Genomic DNA, 27,364 nt, shown 5'->3' with positions numbered 1-27,364 from the left:
GCCATTTTAATCCGGCCCTGTGTATACCTATGTTGTTATTGGAGGAGTAACACCTTTGGATGTACTGGCTGGCTATCTTTGTGACCGTGAACGTTAATTTTACTTCCAGTATTTGCTCACTTATAGTTTGTGTGTTTGTGTGTGTGTTTGTGTGTGTGTGTGTGTGTGTGTGTGTGTGTGTGTGTGTGTGTGTGTGTGTGTGTGTGTGTGTGTGTGTGTGTGTTTGTGTGTGTGTGTGTGTGTGTGTGTGTTTGTGTTTTAGAGCAACACGCGTAACATGGCGTTCCTGATGCTGGATAAGGTGCTGGCCCCGGAGCTCATCTCCTCTGTGATCGAGAACAGCGTGCGGCCCTACGCTCTGGAGCACAACCTGGACTTCAACAAGACTCTCCTGCTCTACATCAAGGTTCATTCCCCATCTCCCTGCCTCTCTAAACTAGCCAGACTCAGGGTTGCCAGATGAGGCTAATGACTTCCAGCCCAAAAAATGCCCAAAACCTGCCAAGAAGCACAAAATCCCGCCCAATTCTATTGATTTCTATGGCAAAAATTGGGCGGGTTTTTCTACTAAATGCCATTTTTACCCGCACACGGCCATCCTAAGCAGCCCAATTGGTAGGGAAACAGCCCAATCTGGCAACACTGGCAAGGCTACGCCCTCCTAATGACGCACCACCGTCGGCGTTTGCTAAATTAGTCAGGAAAAGAGCTTGTTCAAGTACTTTCTGAGCTCCGCCGGGCTGGGGGACTCCACCCACTTTGTCGGGAAGCAGTCAACTTTGATCAGCTCCAACGGCCCTGTGTAGAGGCGTGTTCAAGGCAGTGACATGGTTTAAAGGATAGTTCCGGCGTAAAATGAACGTTTCACCATCGATTTCCCATGCCCCAAAATGTATCTAATGATGAGCCATTCAGGGGAATGCCGCGCCGTTATGGAGTTAGCTTATTTTAAGCTTTTTGGCGAATAACGCAGCCAATGCATCACGGCGGGGCCAATTTGTAAATATTATTTTCTGATGTTTCCCCGCTATAAACGACCTCAAAAACCCTACACACTTCATCACAAAGGTCTCGTCAATCAAACCGAGGGATTGGCTAATAGCATCAGAAGTGGACGAAACTGACATAAAAACCCGGAGGGATCGCGACTACCGTGTGTGCAGGCAGCTGATTTGAAGAGTTGTATGGAGAGTACAGGTAGGCCTAGACTACTCTTACAAAGTAATTGCAACACGGTATGATATAACATGAATTCAACTTTGTAATATCACACCACTGGTGGTGTACTTAGGCCTACATCTGTAAGAGCACTTCTAGTACGACTTTCCTCCGTAGACCTCCTCCTTTGCGTAATGGTCCTCCATCTGACCTCGCGCGCCCTCGTCAATTAGAGTCTACTTCACTGAAACTACTCTAGAAAACTAGCATGCTTGACATCAACCACCTCGAATGCCTCAGGTCGCTCACAATTTCACTTGCCATCCCGCGCTAGTTTGTTTTGACAGTTTATTTATCTCCTGTAGTGGGCTACATTTACTGCACCTGTATGCCTTCCCAAAACGAGTGCTTGCTGGCAAAGACGCGCGGTGTTGCGACCAGTTTCTCAGATTCACAGACAGTCAAGATTCATGAGCCAGACAAATTTATACATGTTTCTCTCTCTTCAAACATACCTCCATAGCCATGCGCCTTTTTGACACAGCATTCCTCTTTAGACGGTTTCGTTTAGGTGTTCCATCTCCCTCACTCTTCTTGTAGTCATCATCCTCGAAATGCTGCCTGCACACACATCAGATCCCTCAGGGTTTTTATGTCAGATTCGTCCACTTCTAATGCTATTAGCCATTCCCGTAATATGGCTGATTTAGACAGTGGCAGTCGGTGAAAACTGTCGGGGTTCCAGCTTTTCATTTTACGGCCGCAGCCGGTAGGCTATAAGAACCGCGGACCATGTTTAGCATACCTAGCCACCTGATGGAGTAGCCTGCATCCGGGTCAGACTAGAGAGTTGCAACAGTGAGACATTTCTGAAAACACTGGCCAGTGAAAGACTGTGTGGTCCGATGATGTTATCTATGCCTCGGTTTGATTGACGAGACCTTTGTGATGAAGTGTGTAGCGTTTTTGAGGTTGTTTATAGCGGGGAAACATCAGAAAATAATATTTACAAATTGGCCCCGCCGTGATGCATTGGCTGCGTTATTCGCCAAAAAGCTTAAAATAAGCTAACTCCATAACGGTGCGGCATTCCCCTGAATGGCTCATCATTAGATGCATTTTATGGCATGGGAAATCGATGGTGAAACTTTCAGTTTACGCCGGAACTATCCTTTAAGCGGAGATGTTCTGTTTGGACTAAGAGGATGTTTGGTTTAAACTTCGGCCCAGCTCTTTCTGGCATCAAACACTAGCAAACCGAGGGAGGCAGGTTAACCATACTATTTGGCTACGTTATTCGTTATCTTCTTGGTCAGACCAGAATCTCAGTATGAGATTTGAAAGTCGATGATAATGAGGCTACTCTAAACGGTCTTCATTTAAAATTGTATTTCAAATGCATTGCATATACAGTTGAGGACGATATTATTAGCCCCCCTCCTGAAATTAGACATTTCTCTTGACTTCTCAGTAAGAATTACCATTATTAACCGTTTCTGTTATTCTGGAAAAAAATACACTGATGGAGATAATGTTCAATGACTTGAATTTGGATTTTTTTATTGTTATGATGAGTTTAAACAAAAATAGGCAAAAATGACAAGGACAAAATGATTAGCCCCCTGATCATTAATAGTCAATATGGTGCCATTTATGAACCAAAACTGACAACAGGCTCTGATAAGTTGCTACTTAGGTTGGCACATGCCCCACTAGGGATTTTGGCCCATTTCTTCACTGCAAAGTGTTCTAGCTGGTCCAAATCGCATGGATGCTGAGCATAGACATTAACCACAGACTCTCAGTGGGATTGAGGACTGGACTATGAGCGGGTGATTCCAATATCATGGTTTTAGTGTCCTTGAAGAACCTCTGAACTAATCTAAATGTATGCTTTGGGTTACAATGTTGTTGGAAGACCCAGAAATCCAGATTCAGACCCAGACTCCCTGTGTCTGAGGCTGAATAACAGACTAAACTTGATGCCCTTCCACTATGTGTAACTGTGGAAACTGCTTAGCCTCATTAGACCAAAGAAGCATTGGACACCTGCCTAGATGATTGTTATTGACCTGGCCTCACCTGGAGGTTTTTCCCCCCCAAGAAAGACAGCTGTTAGGGCTTGTCATCATATTGGGATTTGGGGCCATCATCACAGAAGAACCCCTTTACTAAAGGCAGTGCATATTAGAGTGTTATTGAGCTTTGCCTATGAACATTTGAAAGTCAAAAATGAGTTTTGAACGTCTTTGCTTTCATCTGATGAGATTCAAATGCACCTGCTTTGATGCATGAATTCTGTCAGGTGAAGAAAGGGATAGACCTTGAATCGTTATAAGATGGTTTCCACAATTAAACATGGTGGTGGATGCATCATTCTGTGGCAGCCTCAGCCACAGGAAACCTTGTTCGGGTGTACGGCACCATAAAAACTGAAAATTATGATAGAATGTGGAAAGTGACCTTGCAAAAATATGCTCATAGAGGGAGCTAAGACCTTCACTGGATCTTTCAATAAGATAATAACCCAAAACTTGCATCCAAAATAGTTCAAATGTTCTTCAAGGATACTAAAACCATGGTCATGGAGTGGTTCAGACCTCAATCCTTCAGATACTATTGGAAGAGTGCTGAAAATGAATGTCCATCCTCAACATCCATGCAATTAGGACCAGCTTAACTATTTGCAATGAAAAAATGGGCCAAAATCCCTGGTAGGACATGTGCCAACGTAGTTAACAACTAATCAAAGTGCCTGGTGTCAATTTTTGTTCATAAATGGCACTGTATTGACTATTAATGATAAGGGGGCTAATAATTTTGTCCTTGCCATTTTTACACTTTTTTGTTAAAACTCATTGTGAAAATGGAAAAGTCCAAATTTAACTTATTGGATACTATCTCCATGGTGTATTTGTTTCCAGAATAACAGGAACGGTTAATAATGGTCATTCTTACTGAGAAATCAAGAGATATGTCTAATTTCAGGAGGGGGGCTAATAATATCGTCCTCAACTGTAGATTGCACTCGGCTTCTTCCTTCTGTTCTGTTATTTTCTCTATTTATTCATCCATTGGTGGGTTAGACAGATGTTTCGGCTGCTAGAGCCTTCATGCAGCGCAATACCAACTCACATGATTCTTTTTCCATGTCTGTGTGTTTTCTATGTCTGATTTGTAATGCTCCTCCCTCCTGTAGGACCTGTCTGACTCCTGCAGTTCCCAGACGACGACCATCTTCTCCGAGTGGGAGGACAAGGCTGTGGCCATCCTCCGCTGTATGACCAACGCCGATGTGAGCACCTCCCATTCTTTTGTTTCAGTCATGTAAAAGTTTATATCTTTGACCTGACATATTTCGACGGTGAGACTTCCGTCTCCATCAGAGGGTCACATGTGGTTTAACCCATTTTGTCCTGAGCCCTTTTTGGGAAAATTTGCCTTCTCCCTATTAAAACCTAAATATCTCAGCCTCCGAGGCACATAAAAACATCAAGTAAGTTGCATTTAAAAGCTAAAACCTTCATTTTACGCTAGAATGTGTTTTTTTTCTGCTCTAACTCACCCACATTTTAATAAAACAGCTAAAACCTCAAGAACCTGAATGCAGCATATATGTTGCTCCAGGACACAATGGGTTAACATATAATTTAGCTCTTCGACATAATGAACATCGTACATCGACTGATGTGAGCAGCCTGAACACTGGTCTGTTCCTCTGATGACCTTCTTAAGGAAATCAGATGAAAAGAAAAAAAGCGAAAGCCCATTGGGGAAACTCCAACTCCCATTGTCATTGTGACACAGCACTCCACAGCACACAAGTGAACACTGCACACAACGAAATTGCATTTATGCCTCACCCGTGCAAGGGGGCAGCCCTCAGTGGCGCCCCATGGGGAGCAGTGCGGTGGGACGGTACCATGCTCAGGGTACCTCAGTCATGGAGGAGGATGGGGGAGAGCACTGGTTGATTACTCCCCCCACCAACCTGGCGGGTCGGGAGTCGAACCGGCAACCTCTGGGATGCAAGTCTGACGCCCTAACCGCTCACCCATGACTGCCCCCGCTCACCCATGACTGAGATGCTAATCTTAACTCTAATTATTTACACAGACATGTTGATTAAGTACTTTATTTACTAGCCATTTACTCTAATTATTATTTTTCTGTACTTTTGAAATAAATTGTATGCATTCTGAAGAGAGTGGACTCACATCTACGTATAACAGCACTGTACCCCTTTTCCTCCCATACCAGTTGATTATGGATGCCGTCCTGGCCATCATGTTCAAGGCCGTGGTGCCCTGGAGCGAGACGGTGGAGAACCTGGTTCAGCAGCACCTGGAGAAAGAGCACCCCAAGTACGTAACGTATCATGCTTAAAGGGACACTCCACCCATTTTGCATTAGGCTTTCCATTGCTAGACACCCGGTCATACTTTTGAATGGTCTTGCAAAAATCTCTCAATTCCCTCTGAGATAGGAGAAATCTGCATTCATCTCTTAACACTTCCTCTGTCAATGATGTAAAAATGGTCATTTTGCATCATCGACAGAGGAAGTGTAAGAGAGGTGGATTTCTGTTGAGACTACAAGCCTTTTTCCCACCTTTTCAACTCCGCCCATAGGGGGTTGGACCTAATGCTCTAACAGACCTATCACAGATCAGTGTCCCAGTGCTTTTGAAATCACTGGCATTGAGGCTCCAGTAAGCAGTGTTGCCAGATTGGGCTGTTTCCCACCCAATTGGGCTGCTTGGGATGGCCGTCTGCGGGTAAAAAAATGGCATTTTACAGGAAAACTCGCCCAATCTTTCCCATCGACATCAATAGATTGGGCGGGATTTAGTGCTTACCAGGCGGGTTTTGAGCATTTTTTGGGCTGGAAATCATCAGCCTCAATCTGGCAAACACTGCCAGTAAGTCACTGGCATAGCTGGAAAGGAGAAGCTGGAGCACACTGCAGCTTAGTTTTCAAGACTTTATTTTGTGCACACACCCGACCAACGTTTCGGTGTTGCTACACCTTCTTCAGAGTCAAATGATAGCAAGAGAGAGACACACATTTCAAGACTTGACATTCACAGGTGATCCCACTTGGTTTGGCTAAATTGGTCTCATCTAATTGCAGGTAATTGACCCCACCCCTCAACACCAGGACAAGATTGCAGACAATTAGACAGAGAGGCTTCGTAGAAAGGCATTTTGGATTCATACTCTAAATTCAGTGGAGCCTCAGGGCATAAATGAGGAACACAATATGTCTTGCTCTCTGTAACAAATTGTTCCAGCATCGGGGCTGTGGTCTTGTAATAATTGTAGCTGTGGTTTTATTGACAATGTTCTTTGTGTATTGTTTTTTTTACTTTTTTATTTTGTTTTGGGAAGTTGGCAAGCTGTCTAATTGTCTACAATCTTGTCCTGGTGTTGGGGGGTGGGGTCAATTACCTGCAATGAGATCAGACCAATTTAGCCAAACCAAGTAGGATCACCTGTGAATGTCAAGTCTTGAATGTGTGTCTCTCCGCAGAGATACACCAGCGGCGACGCGATTCAAGCGACAGAGTGTAGCAGCAAGCGATACGAGAGATTGAGGAGACTAGAGTATGTCCGTACAGGCAGAAGGCAAAGCATTCAAGCATTCCCATTGGCTGTGATCACTGACCTCTATACAGTCATTGGCTGTCGCGGCTTGTCGCCGAACCGCGTCATAGAAAGTTGAAAAGATTTCAACTTCAAATTGTCGCGCTCGTCGCGCAAATCGCTCTAGTCTCCAGAATCGCTTTTGTCTCTCGACTCAATACAAAGTCAATTACTTCCGTCGCTCGACTCGCTCAGATCGCCGCTGGTGTATCTCTGCGGTCTCTCTTGCCATCATTTGACTCTGAAGAAGGTGTAGCAACACAGAAACGTTGGTCGCGTGTGTGCACAAAATAAAGTCTTGAAAACTAAGCTGCAGTGTGCTCCAGCTTCTCCTTTCCAGTGATGTCTGTCCCACTGTGATGCACCTGCAAGCAGGGTTGCCAGATGAGGCTGATGATTTCCAGCCCAAAAAATGCTCAAAACCAGCCTAGATGTTCAAAATCCCGCCCAATTCTATTGATTTATCTGGCAAAAATTGGGCAGGTTTTTCTGCTAAATGCCATTTTTACCCGCATACGACCATCCTAAGCAGCCCAATTGGGTGGGAAACAGCCCAATCTGGCAACACTGCCTACAAGCTGAGGGAGGGATGATGCATAGAGTCCCAAATAACTGGGTGTGGCCTGTGGAACTTGAGCATTGCAGTGCATTATGGGGATTGTTGTCACAAATCCACAAGCACTAAAAAGTCATTTTCTGCCTTTTCTTGGCCAATAGTCTAGTCGTGATTTCATGAACCCAGAAATGTTGAGTACCCTAAAGTTTTATTGCAGAAATGTCATCTATGGGTCAAATGAAGGAGATTTAGCTTGGTTGCCCAAAGTTGCACTTTGGGCAATTTGCATAATTAGCATAAATATAATATAATATAATATAATATTGGGGTTGTTTTGAATGTTGTTGCAACCGGATAAGACTATTTTTGGGGGCAGGCTACTACCATATCCGTTGACTTGCGTTAGCTTAGCAACATGGATATGAGAATTCACAAGGACTGCATGGAATGTGAAAAAAACGTTCTGGACACATTGTTTACACCCTGGCTGACTCGGAAATGAGGTCTGGTGTCCAAAATCCCGGAGGTACACTTTAAGGTAAGACTACTATAGGTGAATAGGCAAAAAAACTTAAATCATAGATATCACCTTGAAACTTTCTCAGTTCATTACTGGTGATGAGAGAAGAAAAAAATGTATTGGATATTTTTTGTATTTTGATGTTAAGATATGCAAATGAGGGCACGAATGATCAATTATGCACTAATTTGCATACACACGAAATCAGCTTTGTATGGTAAAACCAGACTCACAATTATTTTTCTGTGGGTAAAATATGTATATTTCAGGGTTGAGTTAGTGATAACCCTTTGAGGAACCTGGTCAAGAAGATGTTTTGACCTGGATAGATTAAGGAATTGCCCCATACAATATTATATACAGTGTATTACATAGCCTACTGCATAGTTTGTATACAGCATGAAGATATGCAGTGTAGAATAACTATTTGCAGCATGCTTGTGTATACAAACACAAAATAACTATACAAGAGTAATTTTACTGGTTTGAGGAAGGGCTATAAGGCCTTAAATATCATATATGGTAGCGAAACATTTTGGAGCAAAATCTGATTGTAGTACACTTTCACTACCTACTACTGCTAAGATGCTGAACAAATGGGCTGCTCTCCGGAGCTCAGTGAATTCATGTGTGAATTCTATTCTCATAGAATGTCACCTGTGTTACAAATTCAGTTGTGAAATTTTCTCATTTATACGTATTCCACAATCAACTATCAGCTTTATTATAAGAAAATGGACACTGGGAACAACAGCTCAACCATACTGAAGTGGTAGGCCAAACTGACGGAGAAGGACATAATGCAAAGATGTCATTGAATAGAGTTGATTGCTACAGAGCCCCAAACTTCATGTGACCTTCAGATTAGCCCAAATACAATGTGCAGAGTGCTTCATGGAATGGATTTCCATGGCCAAAAAGCTACACCCAAGTCATGTATCATCAAGTGCTAAGCGAAGCCTCAGATGCAATGGTGTAAAGCACACTGCCACTGGACTCTAGATTGTTGGAGACTTCTGTGGTTCTTTGGAGTGATACACAGGCTTTTCCATCTGGCAATCTGGGTTTTGGAGGATGCCAGGAGAAGGGTCAATTTCGGACTGCATTGTGCCAAGTATGACATTTGGTGCATGAGAAATTATGATGTGGGATTGTTTTGGAGTTGGCCTTGGCCCCTTTGTTCCGGTGAGATGAACTTTAAATGCTTCAGGATACCAAAACATTTTGAACAATTCCATGCTCCCAACCTTGAAGGAACAGTTTGGAGAAGGCCCCTTCCTCTTACAACATGACTATGTACCTTGTACCTTGTTTGTGCATTGGTGCACACAGACCTGAATGACAGAGTATGGTCGGTGTGGATAAACTTGACTGGCACAGAGCACAGAGTCCTAACCTGAGCCTGATAGAACACGTTTGGTATGAATTACTGAGAGCCAATCCATTAATTATTGTATACCATTGTGTAAGCAGGCGCACACATGTAAACACATTTAGAACCACATAGCCTTCACCATCTCCATATTCTGTTTTGAGACACTCTTCAGCCTCATTATCTACTTGGTATTCATCATTATGAACTGTGAATGGTTTATTTTTGTTGTGGAGTAAGATATGGTCCCCCCAAAACTTTTTAAATGGTGTGGTGAGGGATGCAAATTATTGATTCATGTTATCACGATTGATAGATTATGCATAGAGTAAGCTACAGCTGTTTAGCATGAAACACCTAATTCATCCATCTACGGTACATGTCAAAACTTCCTCTTAACCAGGGTCCTCAAAAGGTTTTCACTAACTCAACCCTGAAATACACATATTTTACCCACAGAAAAATAATTTGGAGTCTGTTTTACCAAGCAAAGCTGATATCATGTGTATGCAAATTAGTGCATAATTGATGATTCATGCCCTCATCTGCATATCTTAACATCAAAATACAAAAAACACCCAATACATTTTTTCCTTCTCTTATCATCAGTAATGAACTGAGAAATTTTCAAGGTGATGTCTATGATTTCAGTATTCACCTATAGCAGTCTTACCATAACGATATATTTATGCTAATTATGCAAATTGCCCAAAGTGCAACTTTGGGCAACCAAGCTAAATCCCCTTCATTTGACCTATAGATGACATTTCTGCAATAAAACTTTAGGGTACTCAACATTTCTGGGTTCAGTATAGGGGCCTATGGGGATCACGACTGGACTACAGGAAGGCACCACATTAGAAATGTATGTTACTATTCTACTATAAATATGACCCACTTTCAGTAACATATTCATGTCTCCACCGGTGGAATGCCCCTTTAATGAGCACCCCAAGTACGTAACGTATCATGCTTAAAGAGCACCCCAAGTACGTATCAGTCTTAATGAGCACCCCAAGTACGTACCCGTCTTAATGAGCACCCCAAGTATGTATATCCTGCTTAAAGAGCACCCCAAGTACGTACCCGTCTTAAAGAGCACCCCAAGTACGTAACGTATCATGCTTGAAGAGCACCCCAAGTACGTATCAGTCTTAAAGAGCACCCCAAGTACCTATCAGGCTGAAAGAGCACCCTAAGTACGTATCAGGCTTAAAGAGCACCCCAAGTACGTAACGTATCAGTATTAAAGAGCACCCTAAGTACGTATCAGGCTTAATGAGCACCCCAAGTACGTAACGTATCGTGCTTAAAGAGCACCCCAAGTACGTAACGTATCGTGCTTAAAGAGCACCCCAAGTACGTATATCATGCTTCAAGAGCACCCCAAGTACGTAACGTATCAGTCTTAAAGAGCACCACAAGTATGTATCCGTCTTAACCCATTGACGCCTAAGGCACCTGCAAAACAGGGTGCTGAATGCCTGAGCCCTTTTTAAGAAAAGCTGCCCTCAGCCTATAAAAACATAAATATCTCAGCTTCTGAAGCACATAAAAATATGCCCTAAGCTGCATTTAAACGCTAAGGCCGGCATCTTTCATTAGAATGTGTTCATTCATCTCCAACAAACAGAGATTTTCAATAAAGTTGTCTCAAATCTCACGAGCCTGAATGTTGCGTAATGCAGCTCCAGGCGCCATGGCCAATGTTGCGCAACGCAACATCAGGCATCAATGGGTTAAAGAGCACCCCAAGTACGTATATCCTGCTTAAAGAGCACCCCAAGTACGTAACGTATCATGCTTAAAGAGCACCCCAAGTACGTAACGTATCATGCTTAAAGAGCACCCCAAGTACGTACCCGTCTTAAAGAGCACCCTAAGTATGTATATCAGGCTTCAAGAGCACCCCAAGTACGTATCATGCAGTTGTATTTAACTGCAGTTGCAGTTACAACTGAGCTGCAGTGCTTTTTGACTGAGATCGCCGGTTGTCCTCTCCTCAGACAGGAGCTCCTGAAGAAGAGCTATCGCTGCATGGAGACCAAGAAACTGCTCAGCCACTATGGAGTGCGGACCTTCTCCCAGTCCACAGACATCATGGTACAGTATTATATTACAGTATTATACTGCCTTTTCCCAGTCCACAGACATCATGGTACAGTATTGCATTACAGTATTATACTGCCTTTTCCCAGTCAACAGACATTATGGTACAGTATTATATTACAATGTTATACTGCCTTTTCCCAGTCAACAGACATCATGGTACAGTAGTATACGGCCATTTCCCAGTCAACAGACATCATGGTACAGTAGTATACGGCCATTTCCCAGTCAACAGACATCATGGTACAGTATTATACGGCCATTTCCCAGTCAACAGACATTATGGTACAGTATTAATTGGTTGTCCACAGAGGTCATGGTAAGGTATTAGTATTATACTGCCTTTTCACAGTCAACAGACATCATGGTACAGTATTATATTATATTATATTATATTATATTATATACAGTATTATATTACAGTATTATACTGCCTTTTCCCAGTCAACAGACATCATGGTACAGTGAGTGCGTATACATGCAGTTCAGTATCCCGAATATGATCGGGATATTAAGTTTCCCGAATTTGCGTTTGAGCATATAAACACGTCTTTATCCCGAATAAGCCCTTATTCGGGATACTGAGAAATCGGGATATGCTAGGTGGAGTATTCCGACAGAAGCGGAATGACTGCCGCATGTAAACGCCTTATCCCGGATACAGGGGCTTCCCATAGAACGCTGTCAGTATTTTTTTTTTATGTTTTGTATGTCTTTTATAATGTATTGTATTGTATCTGGACCTTGAGTCTGTGAATAAAGTTCATTATTATCTACAACGGCCGAGAATGTTGACTGGGATATTACGTTCTCTGCTCATATAAACACCTTATCCCGAATATGATCATAACCGGGATATGCCTCATATTCGGGATACTGAACTGCATGTATACGCACTCAGTATTATATTACAGTATTATACTGCCTTTTTCCAGTCCACAGACATCATGGTACAGTATTATATTACAGTATTATACTGCCTTTTCCCAGTCAACAGACATCATGGTCAGGGCTCTGAATTAACTTTTTCCACCACCAGCCAATTTGGCTAGTGGACATTTTTTTCTTACCAGCCAAACAGAAGTTCAACTAGCCATTTTTTTTTAATCTTGCCAAAATAAACTATGCGTTTAGGCTAATTTTTTTTTTTTTTAATTATGGTCATTTTGTTCAACTATGTCTACAACACAGATACACTATAGGCCTGCATACTATGCCTACGTAATAAGCATATTATAGGCTATATATTTTTTCTGCTTCTATTTCTGCTTTATTTTTTACTTTCGTTACTTAGGCCTAATAAATTTCATTAGTTTTTATTAAATTCCTCTGAAACAGTGAATCACATCACAAGCCACTCGCATAACAGACCTTAACATAGGCTACAGTAACCAAACACAGCCAAACACTACAAAACCTCACATACGCACACCCTAAGGAAGGAGCAGAGATGAGAGGAAAAGGAGAGGAGAGAGGAGGAGCTCTTCTCTACCATGCGCAACAAAATGACAAGAAGCCTATGTTTAACTAAAAGTAAATAATATCACGGGAATCTTAGCTTCATTTGTTACTTCCATAGCTTCGTCGTTGGTTGCTTTTTTGTTATTCTTTTTCTTTCCGATGGCGTGGGCTTTCCAACTTAGTTGCGCCAGGACTCGGAACATTTAAGAAGACAACTGACAGCTACGCTCACACTACTCTGACAGTCAGCTCTCCTTCTCTGCCCTTGTCGCAATTTCGTTCCACAACCACTTTTTTAACGTCACTACTATTACTGTTACAATTACTACTGGCATTCACCAACACAGAAAACCTTGCTCTAACCCCCGCCACATTCTCATCACTCGCACAAAATATACAGAACAGAAGTAGCTCTATGCATAATCTGCGTTAGTCCTGTTATTGAAACGGTCAGGCCCTCGAAGCTTTAAAAAGGCAGCCTGTTACAGCAAGGTTCATGCTAGTAGCAGTAGCAGTCGTGACGTTAAAAAGATTGTAGCGAAAGCGACGGGAGCATAGGAGGAGAGCTGCCTGTCAGAATAGTGTGAGCGTCGCTGACAGAAGGCTGGTCATCTGAAATGTTTTCAATCCTGGCGCGCGCAACGGCATAGAGTTGCCGCTCACTGCACTGGAAAGCCCACGGTGGGAGGCTACGTCGTGACGCTAGTGTCCATGGGTAATGTAGGAAATCTCGCCGTCTAACGTTCGTCATAGCAGCGGTTTACCGTTCATACTTTATCGTACTCGGGCGCCACTAGCCAAATAGGCGGGTAGATATTTTTTTCTACTAGCCAAAATGATTTTTCATCCATGTTTGGCGGGTTGGCGTGTGTTAATTTAGAGCCCTGATCATGGTACAGTATGACCTTGTGAATGAATGAAGTGAAGGACGGCACTCTTCAGATTATTTTCTGTGTTAATTTGTCCGTGGGCGAAGTTCAGGCTCAGGATTTTTTTTTTTGCTGTAATCCCTGCCTGTAGTGCAGTGATTCTCAAAGTGTGGTCCGGGGACCACTGGTGGTCAGAGCTCAGGTGGTCAGCGAGGGATTTCTACTTTTCCAAGACAAGCTAGAAGTAGTCTACATTTGTAACATTTTTACAAAGATAACATAGTTGAAGTCATATTTTCATCACAATAAGACAGGCTTGTAATCTGTGAATACAAAGTAAGTGACCTGCATCGAAATTAGTGTGAAATCAGTTGAGAGGTGGTCCCTGAACATTTTTGGGAAGACAAAGTGGTCCTCGGTCTGAAAAAAGTTGCTGGTGAGACACATTCTGAAGCAAAACTTGCCAAGCTCCCTGGAGGATGTCATTATGTCTTAAGATAATATCAAATCTTCAAGTGTCTTTTGTTTCAGTCGAAACTTGAACATTTGAAGTTGCAGGATTATTTTGACATTTTCTGTTTTCTCTTTGCGTGTATCATGTAGATGCTGGTGAGACACATTCTGAAGCAGAACTTGCCGAGCTCCCTGGAGGATGTCATAATGTCTTAAAATAATATCAAATCTTCAAATGTTCAAGATTTGTCTGAAACAAAAGAAACTTGAAGTTGCAGGATTATTTTGACATTTTCTGTTTTCTTTTTGCGTGTATCATGTAGATGCTGGTGAGACACATTCTGAAGCAGAACTTGCCGAGCTCCCTGGAAGATGCCCTATGCCTGGCCAAGGCCTACCAGCTCAACCCCTCCGAGATACACTACCTCTACATACAACGCCTCCTGGATGACGCCAAGGTCTGTGTGTCTGTGTGTCTCTGTGTCGGTGTCTATCTCTGTCTCTGTGTCTGTGCGTGTGCCTGTCCCTGTGCCTGTGATTGAGAGAGAGCGAAAGAGAGAGACACAGAGAGAGACCAGCAGCTACCATTTGCTCATGCAACTTCAACATGATATTATTTTTGGTCAAGGTAGAGGTGGTGGAAGTAATTCGAAATTTGAAATTATGCATTTGTTAATTATTTAAAAATGAAGAAATAAATGGGTAGGGTACAATACTCTGCTTTGCTATTGATTTTTATATTGGTGAATTTTCCCCATTGTTTGACATTTTGAAAGATTTGCTTATACTGAAAACCATACTTTTAAGTGATCTATGCGGTTTGCTCATAGCATTTATAGATTGAATACACTAGTGCTGGATCTCAAATGGGGCACTTGTGCACTTCAGTGTTCATGTTTCAGTGCGTGTGGCCTATTAACTACGCACTAAAACATAGTGCCCGAAGTGCACAAGTGCACCATCTGAGACACAGCATCTGTCACCTGAATTAGGGATGCAAATTATCGATTAATTCATTAATCATTAGTTGATAGCCTTATCGATCGACTTACGATTAATTGATAAGCGGCGTTTTCCCCCCGAAATCTCAATGTTTATTGAAAAAAAACTACTAAATCTAAAAAATGTAGGTAAAAATTGAGATAATGTATCACATTTCAATTAATTCTATTTCAATTCTTTAATCCAAAGGTGATTTAAATATTCCCACTATTCACACCCCTCTTCACACACACTCTTCACATGCCCATTTCACCTGGGTCTCTTGTCAGTTGAATTGTCGATTCATTGCGATTAATGTTTCTTAATCGATTAACGCATTGATCGATTAAAGTCGAGTAATCGATTAATCGCTTGCATCCCTAACCTGAATCCCACTACCGGTGTGTGCCTTTCCAGATGGATGAGATCATGTTGCTGTTGAAGCAGATGGACCCCAAGGAGGCTAAAGTGACCATGCTCCGCTTCTCCTGCTGGGCCAGAGTCTTCTTAAGCGAGAAAGATCACATTTGTGAAGAGGTCAGATTTGTTTTGAATTTTATATGTAAATACAAGAAATATCATAGCCTCGCTTACTGCAGATGGGGTCGCCGGCGGGCCTATTCACTATTTGCTGAAAATGCTCAACTACATCATAACAACATTGCTATGACAGTACAGAGAGCCTTAAGGGCTTCCGCACATAGGCTCCGACAAAGTGCTGAGCAGAGCTGTACAATGGAAGTTTGATTCCATTGTTTTCAATAGAACCCCGCGCACTGGCGCCGATATTCGCGGATCTCGGATAGCAATTAGAGATGATCTCTATTTTGTTGGCGCCGCCCATTGACTATCAATCAATGCTACGTTCGTGTGAAATTGGGTTTGGGGGTCCGAATTATGTTGGAAGCGAAAGTGCTCCGCAGTGCTTAAGTAAGCCTTAAATCTTACAAGGATAATACACATAATCTTCAAGGCTACTTACAGTGGATGTCACCTACCACATACTGTAGATATGATGTTTTTTATTTTATTTTAATTGCTTTTAATCCCCCAAAATTCACAGCTAGATGTATGACGTTCAATATGTATGAGTTAAATCAATTCCTTCAAAACTTTTACATGTCTGAAACAACAACTTCCGTCTTCATCAGAGGGTCACATGGATGTCGATGTGTGATGTGCTTTAAAGAAACAAACAAAATAATTGAAAATTCACATCTTGATAGAAATGAACGCAGTACAGTATGACTTGTTTGTAACACGTGTGCCTGTTGTGGAGCAGCATAAGAAGAAGAAGATGCTGGTTACCAAGATGGCAGTGGAGGTCCTCAGCTACTTGCAGAGCGTGCAGAGGAGTAAGTAGTGTTTACCTTGCAAACTCTTACAAATAAAAATTACTTACTTACTTTTATCAATCACATTTTAAAACAGTGCAAAGTTGACCAAAGTGCTGTGCAGTGTCTGGCTGGAACAAACAAATAAAGCAATAAAGCATTTTATTAACACATTTTAGAGGCATTCCAATACACAAAAACATCTGCATGCTGTGTACAGTTGCAACACTGACAGCATTGATAATAATACATTAAGTATGTTATGAGCAATTTAGATACATAAAACGCAAAAAAAGTCTGCTTATACCAGGATTTTTCTGCCTCCACTTAGTTTTATTTTTTCGTGACGTTTACCCAAAAGACACCCCCCCCCCCCCCCCAACCCCCCCTGACCTCTCCCTACATCTCCATCCATGGCTGAAGTGCCCTTGAGCAAGGCACCTAACCCCACATTCCTCCAGGGATTGTAACCAATACCCTGAAAAATAATAGTTGTAAGTCGCTTTGAATAAATGGAAGCGTCAGCTAAGTGTAATAATGTAATAATAATAATAACAATGTAATAATTAACATATGGTCCTTGTAATCTGATGAGGAGAAAAAAAGTCAGCTTCAGCCAGGATTTTTCTGTTCCCACTATTATTTATTTTTCCGTGACGTTCACCCGAAATAAAACTAAGTGGGAGCAGGTCAGACGTTTGGATGTGCAGGTTTTACCTTACAGTAACCCCCAACCCCCAACCCCCACCCCCCCACCCAAGAAGCAGTGTGATTGATACATGGTGTATTTATTCTTTATAACCTATAAGTAAATTATCATTCAATAATAGTGTGATTTGAGAATGATGCCAAGACATCAGTAGAGGATTTTGAACAAAAGTAGCCCTCGGATAGCCCTCAGAAGCCCTCGGGTAGCCCTTGGGTAGCCCTTGGTAGCCCTCAGACCCAGAAAGGTTGGGGACCCCTGACTTACTGCAACCCCCCCACCCCCACCCCCACCCCCACCCAAGAAGCAGTGTGATTGATACATGGTGTGAACATTGTTTTCTCACAGCGGAAAACTCTCCGATGCAACAAGAATGTGAAGATGACCTCCAGATGTACATGACTATGGCTCATCTGCAGGTACGAGCCAAGCTTTCATTTCCACAGTGAGGGATCCGCACACTTAAAATCTTTGTTCAAGTCGAAACGTAATCATGAAATAAAAAATAAAAAAAATGAAAAGTATTTTAAGTGTATAGACTCCTCACTCCAAAAACTGCAGTCAGCCTTCGTCTTGCAACTTTTCCTGGGATGTGCACGATCTTCACCTTCCACCAAGCTTTCATTTCACTTACTGTGGTGATGATGTCACTGTGGACTAGACTAGCGTAAACTTAATCACCGGTAATTAATTAAATTAATCCTGAAGGAAATTAGTAATTGTAACAATGGTTATTTTTTTCCCAGGAGGATTTTGAGGTCTTCCTCACCCCGGGCGAGATGGACAAGCCCAAGGTGTGTAAGCTTCTGGAGGAGCAGGTGAGCCGGGCGTACGAGAACACCAGGAGAGCCAGGCAGTACTCCACCTCCACCTCCACCTCCTCGTCCAGCGGTGGCGGTGACTCGGAGGCCGCTACGGCCAAGGCCTCAGCTCCCCAGGCGGGGGTGAAGACGGCGCCGACAGCGGAGAGTCTGGTGGTGGACGGGGGTGGGTATCGGTAGCAGCCAACATCAAGTCATGTACTCAGGGCTGATAGTATTCAGGCTCCATGCCTGATTTCAGGCTTGACAGAATTTGCAAAAATAAAAACATTGATAATAATTCGCCATTAGGTTATTCTTATCTCAGAAAGTGTTACAGGTTCAGGGTTTCCTTCTACTATCAGGCTTAAATAAGGGTCATACACAGGTTATTAAATGTTTGAATAATGTGTCAAAATAGGCCTACGTTACATCACTATGCAGTATCTTGTCGTCGTCGTTTGAGCAGGGATTAAGTTCAGGCTCAGGATTTTTTTTCACTATCACCCCTGTGTACTTGTAGTAGCCAACAACATTACCACCAAAGTCTCTGGCAATGTGCGCAGCTCGGAGACAGTTGCGTCCGCCAATACATTAACTGTGTGGAAACCGGTCCACCTCGAAGGCCGCTATCCCACTTATCTGCCGTTACGGTAGATAGAATCTGCCGACGGTTTTGCCGACGCTGTTATTATTTAATCTTCCGTAGACAATGTGCATGATTCCCTTAGAATCTTTGCTTGGAATGCCAGCGGTATTTAGCACTTCTAACTTAGTCGCACGCTCGACGCCTGACCGGTTCCACGGAATTAATGTCCACCCCATCAGCCAATCAGAAAAGAGAATTCGAGAATTCCTTTGCGAGGGCAGATGATTTGAAAATAAGTATCGCGATGCAATGTGATGAAGTTGTGATTTTTTTTTTCTACACCCCCAGTGGTGGACAGCCTGTCGGGCGGCAACACGCCCTTCAGCGAGGCCAGTGTGTGTCGCCTCGTGCGCCACCTGCAGCTGTCGGAGCAGGAGCTGTGGGCCAGCATGGCACACCGAGCGCTGGAGGCCGGCAAGGTGGAGAAGGCACTCCGGATACTCGGGTGAGAACGGGGGATGCTAACACTTTATTTTAACTTGCATGTTATTTCACCACGTACTACATATAGCTTTGCTTAAAGCATGGGTGGGGTACCTAGGAGCTCGGGGCGAGTATGGCACACCGAGCGCTGGAGGCCGGCAAAGTGGAGAAGGCACTCCGGATACTCGGGTGAGGACAGGAGACTTGTGATGTCACATCTGATTTAACCCATTGAAGCCTGAAGCACCTGCAAAAAAACGCCAGCTGAATGCCTGAGCCTTTTTTGGGGGGGGAAAAGGTGCCCTCAGCCTATAAAAACCTACATATCTCAGCCTCTGAAGCCCATAAAAAGCATGAAATGAGTTCCTTTTAAAACCCTCTTCTTGCATTAGAATGTGTTCCTTCATCTCTTACATACCCACATTTGTAATAAAAATCTCAAATCTCAAGAGCCTGCGTCTATGCCAGCATGGCACACCAGGCGCTGTAGGCCTGCAAGGTGGAGAAGGCACTGCGGATACTCGGGTGAGGACAGGAGACTCGGGACTAGGGGGTGTAAAGCATTAGCCTGATTATCATCGACTTTCAAACTCTTCGAGACTTGAGTAGCAATGCTGAAGGTGTTGCGTCACGAGGAGGGCGCGGCCTGGCTAGTAAATCATAGCTTTCATGACAATACGCTTTGAGGGCTACGTAGTATTTGGTAGTGATAACCAGAGCTCTAGATTAACATCATCCAACCAGCCAAATGCTGAGGAAATTTCAATTAGGCTGGTATAAAAGACAAAAGTGCATGCCACTTTGACCCATTAGTGAGTGTGTGTTTTTGGCTAGTGAGATTAGCATCTACTAGCCATTTTGGTTGGTGATGAAAAAAGTTAATTTCGGGCCCTGGTGACTGTTATGTTTCCAACCCCCCTCAGTGAGCTATACAGGCAGTATCAGAACGCGAACACGGGGGCGGTTCTGTTCTGGGCGGCCCAGCGCCTGTGCCAGAGCCTGGATGATGACGACCCCATGATCCTCCCGGAGAAGATCGACCTCCCCGCCGTCATCCACCAGCTCGCCTGCCAGGCCACAGCCACCTGCAGCTCAGGTCTGATAGCAACTGAGTTTTACTACTAATTCATGTTAAAGACTTCAGATCCAGTTCAGCAGTTGGAATTCAGAGGCATGGTTTATTAGTTAGGGAGGGGGATTAATTAATGATACTCACCTCTACGGGGTCAGCTCTATGTTCCCACGGCCCATTGGTCCCACAGCCCAATGGTCCCACAGCTTATTCTTATAGCTCCATGTTCCCACATTTTTTATAAATTATTCAAATATGGGCCCTATGTTCTACCACTCAATGTTCCCACATCTCTAGGTAAACTCAGACAATATGCCTTTGAAACATAGGGCCTAAATTTGGATAAATTCCTAGAAATGTGGGAACATGGATCAGCAGGAATATAATGTGGGACCAATGGGCTGTGGGACCAATGGGCCTAAAAAATAATGTTAAAAATCTTAGTGATGTGGGACCAATGGACTGTGGGACCAATGGGCTGTGGGAACATAGACAAGCTCCCTACTCTACTAGCTAAGTGTATTGTGATGTATTCTCTTCCGCAGACTTGTTGCTGGACGCTATGGAGCTGAGCAAGAACACCCAGAGAGCAGCACATCTGTATAGCCAATGTCAAATGGATGACAACTATGGATTTGTTGCTAAGGTGCTTTTGAACATTACTCATGTGGTCCTGTCTGTGCAGGGTGCATGCTATGAGTAGACGTAACTTTCTCTCCATTGGTCTCTATAAGTTGTCTTTCAATTTCAATTGAGAAGTGAAAATGTAGCCGGAGTCCAGCTGTTTTGATCTTTAGTTGTATTCATGCCAAGTATGGGGTGGATTTCTCGAAACCATAGTTGCTAACTACATTAGCTCCTTTGTTGTTTGCAATGCAATTTCCCATTTGCAACTACCCAAGTTGCTAACTGGCTAGCAACTACACTTTCGAAACGCACCCCTGGATGAATACTAAGAGTAAACTTTCTCCTGCATGGTCTCTCTAAGTTGTGTTGTGAAAAAGTAGCTGGTTCTGTCTTTGTTTTGATGTTTGGTTGTGTTTTCCAGAACACCAAGACTGACGGGGAGCAGGAGGACGAGCAGGAGTGGGGTTGGAAGAAGGTGTTCGTCGAGGATGATGGGATTGTTCTGGATCCGATCACCGTTCTGCCCCTCCAGTACAAGATCACCACCTGTCTGATGCCCCTCCTCTCTGGTAACACTCAGGGTACATCCCAATATGTGTCCTTGCCTCCTCCACTTGTGCTTGTCTCCTCGTCCCGCCTCCTGGCCCCTCCTCCGTGGAGAAAACGAAAAAGTTTCCCAGCTGTCAGCCTAGCCACAACAACTTTTGAGGGACTGTTTTTCATTCACCATCCCAATTGCAAATGAGAAAAAGACTTTACAATTGAGCTTTTGCAAGATATTGAAATATAATGCTGTTGTCAGTGATGTCATCATAACGAGAAGCAAGTGGAGGAGGCAAGTGGAGGAGGCAAGGTCACATATTGGGATGCACCCTCACACTCACTTAGCTGGTAGATTAGCTTGACTGAGTTTAACAAAGAGAAAACGCCGCAAATCCATCGCAAAAACATTTTGGGTGCAGGACTGAAAATAATGGTGAACTTGCACTGTGTTTAATTGTGTTGTTTTTTTTCTTCCCTTCTTAGATTCTAAAATATATCCACTGGAATCTTTCTCGCTGGCCTATCGTCCAGTCAGTAAGGGTAAGGAACACTTAAAACTGCTAGAAAATGAATTTCTTCAACCAGGATTTTTCTGCTCCCACTTAGGGATGCAAACGATTAATCGTTTAATTGACTTTAATATATCAATGCGTTAATCGATTAAAAAACAATATCACAATTAATCGACAATTCAACTGACAAGAGACCCAGGTGAAATGGGCATGTGAAGAATGTGTGTGAAGAGGGGTTTGAATAGTGGGAATATTTAAATCACCTTTGAATTAAATAATTGAAATAGAATTAGTTTAAGTGTGGTATTTTATCTCATTTTTTTATTATTTTTTTTAGATTTAGTAGTTTGGGGGAAACACTGATTATCAATTAATCGTAAGTCGATCGATAAGGCTATCAACTAATGATTAATGAATTAATCGATAATTTGCATCCCTACTCCCACTTCATGTTTGCTTAATGTTTCGGTCAGACATAAAGAAGTGGTAGCACTAAATTCCTGGTGGAAGCATACCTTTTCACTTTTATCTTATAATGTCTTGATCTGTGGTGTGTGTGTGTCCCTCCCTCCTTCCTCCAGATGGAGACTACCTGTGTCCTCCTATACATATACATATAAACTTTTATCTTATCTACCTAGTATATCCTATCTATCTATCTATCTATCTATCTATCTATCTATCTATCTATCTATCTATCTATCTATCTATCTATCTATCTATCTATCTATCTATCTATCTATCGTATCTATCTATCTATCTTATCTATCGTATCTATCTATTCATATATCGTATCTACTGTATCCTCCAGATGGAGACTTCCTGAGTCCTCTGATGACTCCGCTGGCCAGCATGCTGCAGAGTCTTCAGGAGTGCAGCCAGCTGGAGCTGGGAATGGGGCTGCTTATCGAGTCCTACATGGCCATTCTGCACCATGTGGCATCCTTTAGCACCGCTACAGACCAGGTATCTAATACAACACACCTTACCTATAGAGTCCTATATGGCCATCCTGCACCATGTGGCATCCTTTAGCACCGCTACAGACCAGGTAAATACCTACCAGGCATCTAATACAAGAGCCTGGAGTCCTTATTTCCATCCTGCACCATGTGGCATCCTTTAGCACCGCTACAGACCAGGTAAATACCTACCAGGCATCTAATACAACACACATTACATTACCTATCAAGTCCTATATGGCCATCCTGCACCACGTGGCATCCTTTAGCACCGCTACAGACCAGGTATCTAATACAACACACATTACCTATAGAGTCCCATATATGGCCATCCTGCACCACGTGGCATCCCTTAGCACCGCTACAGACCAGGTATCTAATACAACACACATTACCTATAGAGTCCCATATATGGCCATCCTGCACCATGTGGCATCCTTTAGCACCGCTACAGACCAGGTATCTAATACAACACACATTACCTATAGAGTCCCATATATGGCCATTCTGCACCATGTGGCATCCTTTAGCACCGCTACAGACCAGGTAAATACGCTCCTCATCGAGTCCTTTATGGCCATCCTGCACCACGTGGCATCCTTTAGCACCGCCACAGACCAGGTAAATACGCTCCTCATCGAGTCCTTTATAGCCATCCAGCACCACGTGGCATCCTTTAGCACCGCCACAGACCAGGTAAATACGCTCCTCATCGAGTCCTATATGGCCATCCTACACCACGTGGCATCCTTTAGCACCGCCACAGACCAGGTAAATACGCTCCTTATCGAGTCCTATATGGCCATCCTACACCACGTGGCATCCTTTAGCACCGCTACAGACCAGGTATCTAATACAACACACATTACCTATAGAGTCCTATATGACCATACTACACCATGTGGCATCCCTTAGCACCGCCACCGACCAGGTAAATACAGACCAGGCTGTTGGACCAAAGAGACAAACGAATTACTATAGGTTATTTTCTTAGCTAAATGACAGCTGTGTGCTACCTATCGAGTCCTACATGGCCATCCTTCAGCACCACCACCGACCAGGTAAAGCAGGCTGTTATTATCACTATAGGTTATTTTCTTAACGAAATGATACATGGGGCTCCTTATCGAGTCCTATAAGGCCATACTACACCATGTGGCCTCCTTCAGCACTGCCGCCGACCAGGTAGATCAAAGAGACAAATGTACAGTATTTCTTGACTAAATGACAGCTGTGAGCTGCTCATCGAGTCCTATATGGCCATCCTGCACCATGTGGCATCCTTTAGCACCACCACCGACCAGGTAAAACAGTCTGTTATTATTACTATAGGTTATTTTCTTAGCTAAATGATACATGGGGCTCCTCATCGAGTCCTATAAGCACCACCGACCAGGTAAATGCAGACCAGGCTGTTGGACCAAAGAGACAAACGAATTACTATAGGTTATTTTCTTAGCTAAATGACAGCTGTGTGCTACCTATCGAGTCCTACATGGCCATCCTTCAGCACCACCGCTGACCAGGTAAATGCAGACCAGGCTGTTGGACCAAAGAGACAAACGTATTACTATAGGTTACTTTCATAACTAAAAGACATGTGTGCTATCTATCGCGTCCTACATGGCCATCCTACACCACGTGGCATCATTCAGCACTGCCACCGACCAGGTAAAGCAGGCTGTTATTATTACTATAGGTTATTATCTTAACGAAATGATACATGGGGCTCCTCATCGAGTCCTGTATGGCCATCCTGCACCACGTAGCATCACCGACCAGGTAAATACAGACCAGGCTGTTGGACCAAAGAGACAAAGATATTACTATAGGTTACTTTCTTAACTAAATGACATGTGTGCTACCTATCGAGTCCTACATGGCCATCCTACACCTCCTTCAGCATCGCCACTGACCAGGTGAAACCAGGTATACACTTGGCATATTCACATCTCACCGCCACTGACCAGGTGAAGCAGGGGAGTATGGGAGGGGGAGTTTGGCCGCGTGGCACTAACAAAAAGGACCTTCCTTTATTCTTTAAGATGCCAATTTTCCCTTGAAGAGTACCTGCACTGCACAACTGATTGAGAATCAAGGCTGCGCTTCCCCCATCTCTCTCTTAAAAAAAAAATAATCCTCATCTAGTCTTGTCTTGCTTGTGTTGTTCAACAGCACCCTGATAGCAAGTGGCGGGTCAAGCTGGAAGAGCACATCTCCCTGGTCAGGACGAGGGCCTTCTCAAACCTCAATAAGATGGTGGTGATGCTGCTGCAGAAGGTATGTATGCTGTTTGCTCAGCAGTTTGCTCTGTTTACGTTTAAATCCCTCCTGACCTCTCTCTACACACATCCATCCATGGCTGAAGTGCCCATGAGCAAGGCACCTAACCCCACATTGCTCCAGGGACTGTAACCAATAAAAATACTGTAAGTTGCTTTGGATAGAAAAAAAACCGTCAGCTTAGTGTAATGTAATGTGAAATGTTTGTGCTCCTTAGAAATACAAGGTGTTGCCCATTGGTTTCAGATGTAAATCTTGATGGATGATCTGACTCGTATTAACATACAGTAGTAGTGTTAGAAGCTGCAGTACAGTGTATAACAGGGGTCCCAAACCTTTCTGGGTCTGAGGGCTACCAAGGGCTACCCGAGGGCTACTTTTGTTCAAAATCCTCTACTGATGTCTTGGCGTCATTCTTAAATGACACTATTATTGAAAGATAATTGGCTTATAGGTTATAAAGAATGAATAATCCCATATTTAAATCAAGAAAAGCATAAACTGTGACTAAAATCTGGTAGTCTGGTAGTATTAACGTCCTTTGTGGGCACCTCAGAAGCTCCTGGTGGACTACCTGGCGCACGCGGGCACAACGTTGGTGACACCTGGTGTATAACATGGTTTCCTGCTTTGCAGATTCTCAACTGGAGGATGGTGGACTTTGAGCTGGCCATCGGACTATCCACCCTGTTGCCAAAAGCTGAGATCCTGGCGATACTGTGGAGAATCATCACCAACACCTGGCAGAACTATGACAAAATATCGGTAAAGTTGACCACAGATCATATATACAAACTAGGCATGCAAATTGTCGATTAATTTTTTTTTTTTGTTCATTGACATTATCGATCGACTTACGACGAGCAGCGTTTTTTTTTTTCCAAATCTCAAGGTTTCCCCAAAAAAAAGATTAAATCTGAACATTAAAATGAGATAAAAGGCTACATGTCTTCATACATTTCTATTCATATTTTTTTAAATCCAAAGGTGATTGAAATGTTCCCACTATTCACACACATTTTCTCATTCCCATTTCACCTGGGTCTCTCACCAGTGCAGTTGTTGATTAATTGCAATAATTTTGAAAAATCGATTCACGTTTTAATTGACTAAAATCGTTAAATTGTTGGCATTGTTTCCTCCTGTTGTTTGCGGTTTAGGATGTGGCCAAGGTCGGGATACTGCGCTATATAACTACATGTTGTATTGTATTGTATTGTATTGTATTTAGGACGTGGCCAGGGTTGGGATAATAGTTGTGATACTGTGCTATATAAATACATATTGTATTGTATTGTATCTAGGATGAGGCCAAGGTTGTGAAACTGCGCTATATAACTACATGTTGTATTGTGTTGTATTTAGGATGTGGCCAAGGTCGGGATACTGCGCTATATAACTACGTATTGTATTGTATTGTATTGTATTTAGGACGTGGCCAAGGTTGGGACGTACATCTGCTCCCTCTATGAGGACGAGGACGAGCGGCAGAAGTTCCTGACGGTCATAACGGACGCAGACTGGGGAAGCAAACTCGCCAAGCTGGGGGTGAGCAGGGAATCAAAACATATTGAAAAAATGTACTAAAATAGTTCAAAATTGTTGGCAGTCATAATGCTCTTCAGTTAGTGAGCTGGAGTGAGCGGAGAACCTATTTGAGGCAGTGCCATGTAGTATAGCACATTAGTGAGCACTGAGGGTAACTGTGTCCAGCTCTGATTATTTTCCATTATCTTACGAGGCGCCTGAGCAATTTTGGTACTTTGGTACTAGAGTAATTGCAGTGCACTAAAATGTGAATCATATCTACACAAATGTTGACACGAACTAACAGTATTCGTGTTCTTATTTGACCCTATCGCTTGGGAAACAACGCATAGCTACTTTTTGAATGTTGCCGTGTCCTATGGCGTATTACCCATTTTCCTCAGCTGATTAAACACTAAACATGTTTTTGTTTAGGTGTCCATCCAGTCAGTATTCAGACAGTTGCCTGAGACCAAGAGGAACCTCATCCCAGTTCTCGTCAAGAACAAAAACATCACCCCAGAGATCATTCTGCAGTATTGCAAGTAAAGTCACTAAAAGTCACATTTCAATTTCATAATTCTGAGAAATATAGGACATTTGCAAACCCGACATAAATATTTTGTGTACATGTAAATGCACTGACTTCACTGAATCATTATTATAGCATTCCACTGCTGTAAAGTTTACTTTAAGAACGACAGTTTAACTGAACATTACACAAGGTGCGTTAAAGACAGGTAGCAGAACTGCTGTGTGGCCGATTTTGACCTCCACCCTTTAATCCATCGACATATACTAT

The 27,364-nt window shown here is 43.0% G+C and overlaps 1 protein-coding gene across 1 annotated transcript in view; it reads left to right on the top strand.

Annotated features, from left to right (window-relative positions):
* The window catches only part of kntc1 (kinetochore associated 1), a 75,872-nt gene that overhangs the window by 23,699 nt on the left and 24,809 nt on the right, over positions 1-27,364 (top strand). Inside the window, exons 23-42 of the mRNA XM_063207767.1 lie at positions 263-406; positions 4,358-4,453; positions 5,419-5,522; positions 11,258-11,354; positions 14,467-14,601; positions 15,542-15,661; positions 16,407-16,479; positions 17,513-17,583; positions 17,911-18,151; positions 18,902-19,058; positions 19,960-20,132; positions 20,654-20,754; positions 21,157-21,304; positions 21,762-21,818; positions 22,602-22,756; positions 23,299-23,598; positions 24,928-25,032; positions 25,672-25,800; positions 26,467-26,583; positions 26,998-27,107. Coding sequence (XP_063063837.1) covers positions 263-406; positions 4,358-4,453; positions 5,419-5,522; positions 11,258-11,354; positions 14,467-14,601; positions 15,542-15,661; positions 16,407-16,479; positions 17,513-17,583; positions 17,911-18,151; positions 18,902-19,058; positions 19,960-20,132; positions 20,654-20,754; positions 21,157-21,304; positions 21,762-21,818; positions 22,602-22,756; positions 23,299-23,598; positions 24,928-25,032; positions 25,672-25,800; positions 26,467-26,583; positions 26,998-27,107 — 2,633 coding nt within the window. The remainder of the gene's footprint in view (positions 1-262; positions 407-4,357; positions 4,454-5,418; positions 5,523-11,257; positions 11,355-14,466; positions 14,602-15,541; positions 15,662-16,406; positions 16,480-17,512; positions 17,584-17,910; positions 18,152-18,901; positions 19,059-19,959; positions 20,133-20,653; positions 20,755-21,156; positions 21,305-21,761; positions 21,819-22,601; positions 22,757-23,298; positions 23,599-24,927; positions 25,033-25,671; positions 25,801-26,466; positions 26,584-26,997; positions 27,108-27,364) is intronic.

The sequence above is a fragment of the Engraulis encrasicolus genome, chromosome 10 (assembly GCF_034702125.1).
Source record: "Engraulis encrasicolus isolate BLACKSEA-1 chromosome 10, IST_EnEncr_1.0, whole genome shotgun sequence".
NCBI lineage: Eukaryota > Metazoa > Chordata > Actinopteri > Clupeiformes > Engraulidae > Engraulis > Engraulis encrasicolus.
This window is presented reverse-complemented; position numbering and strand designations above follow the sequence as displayed.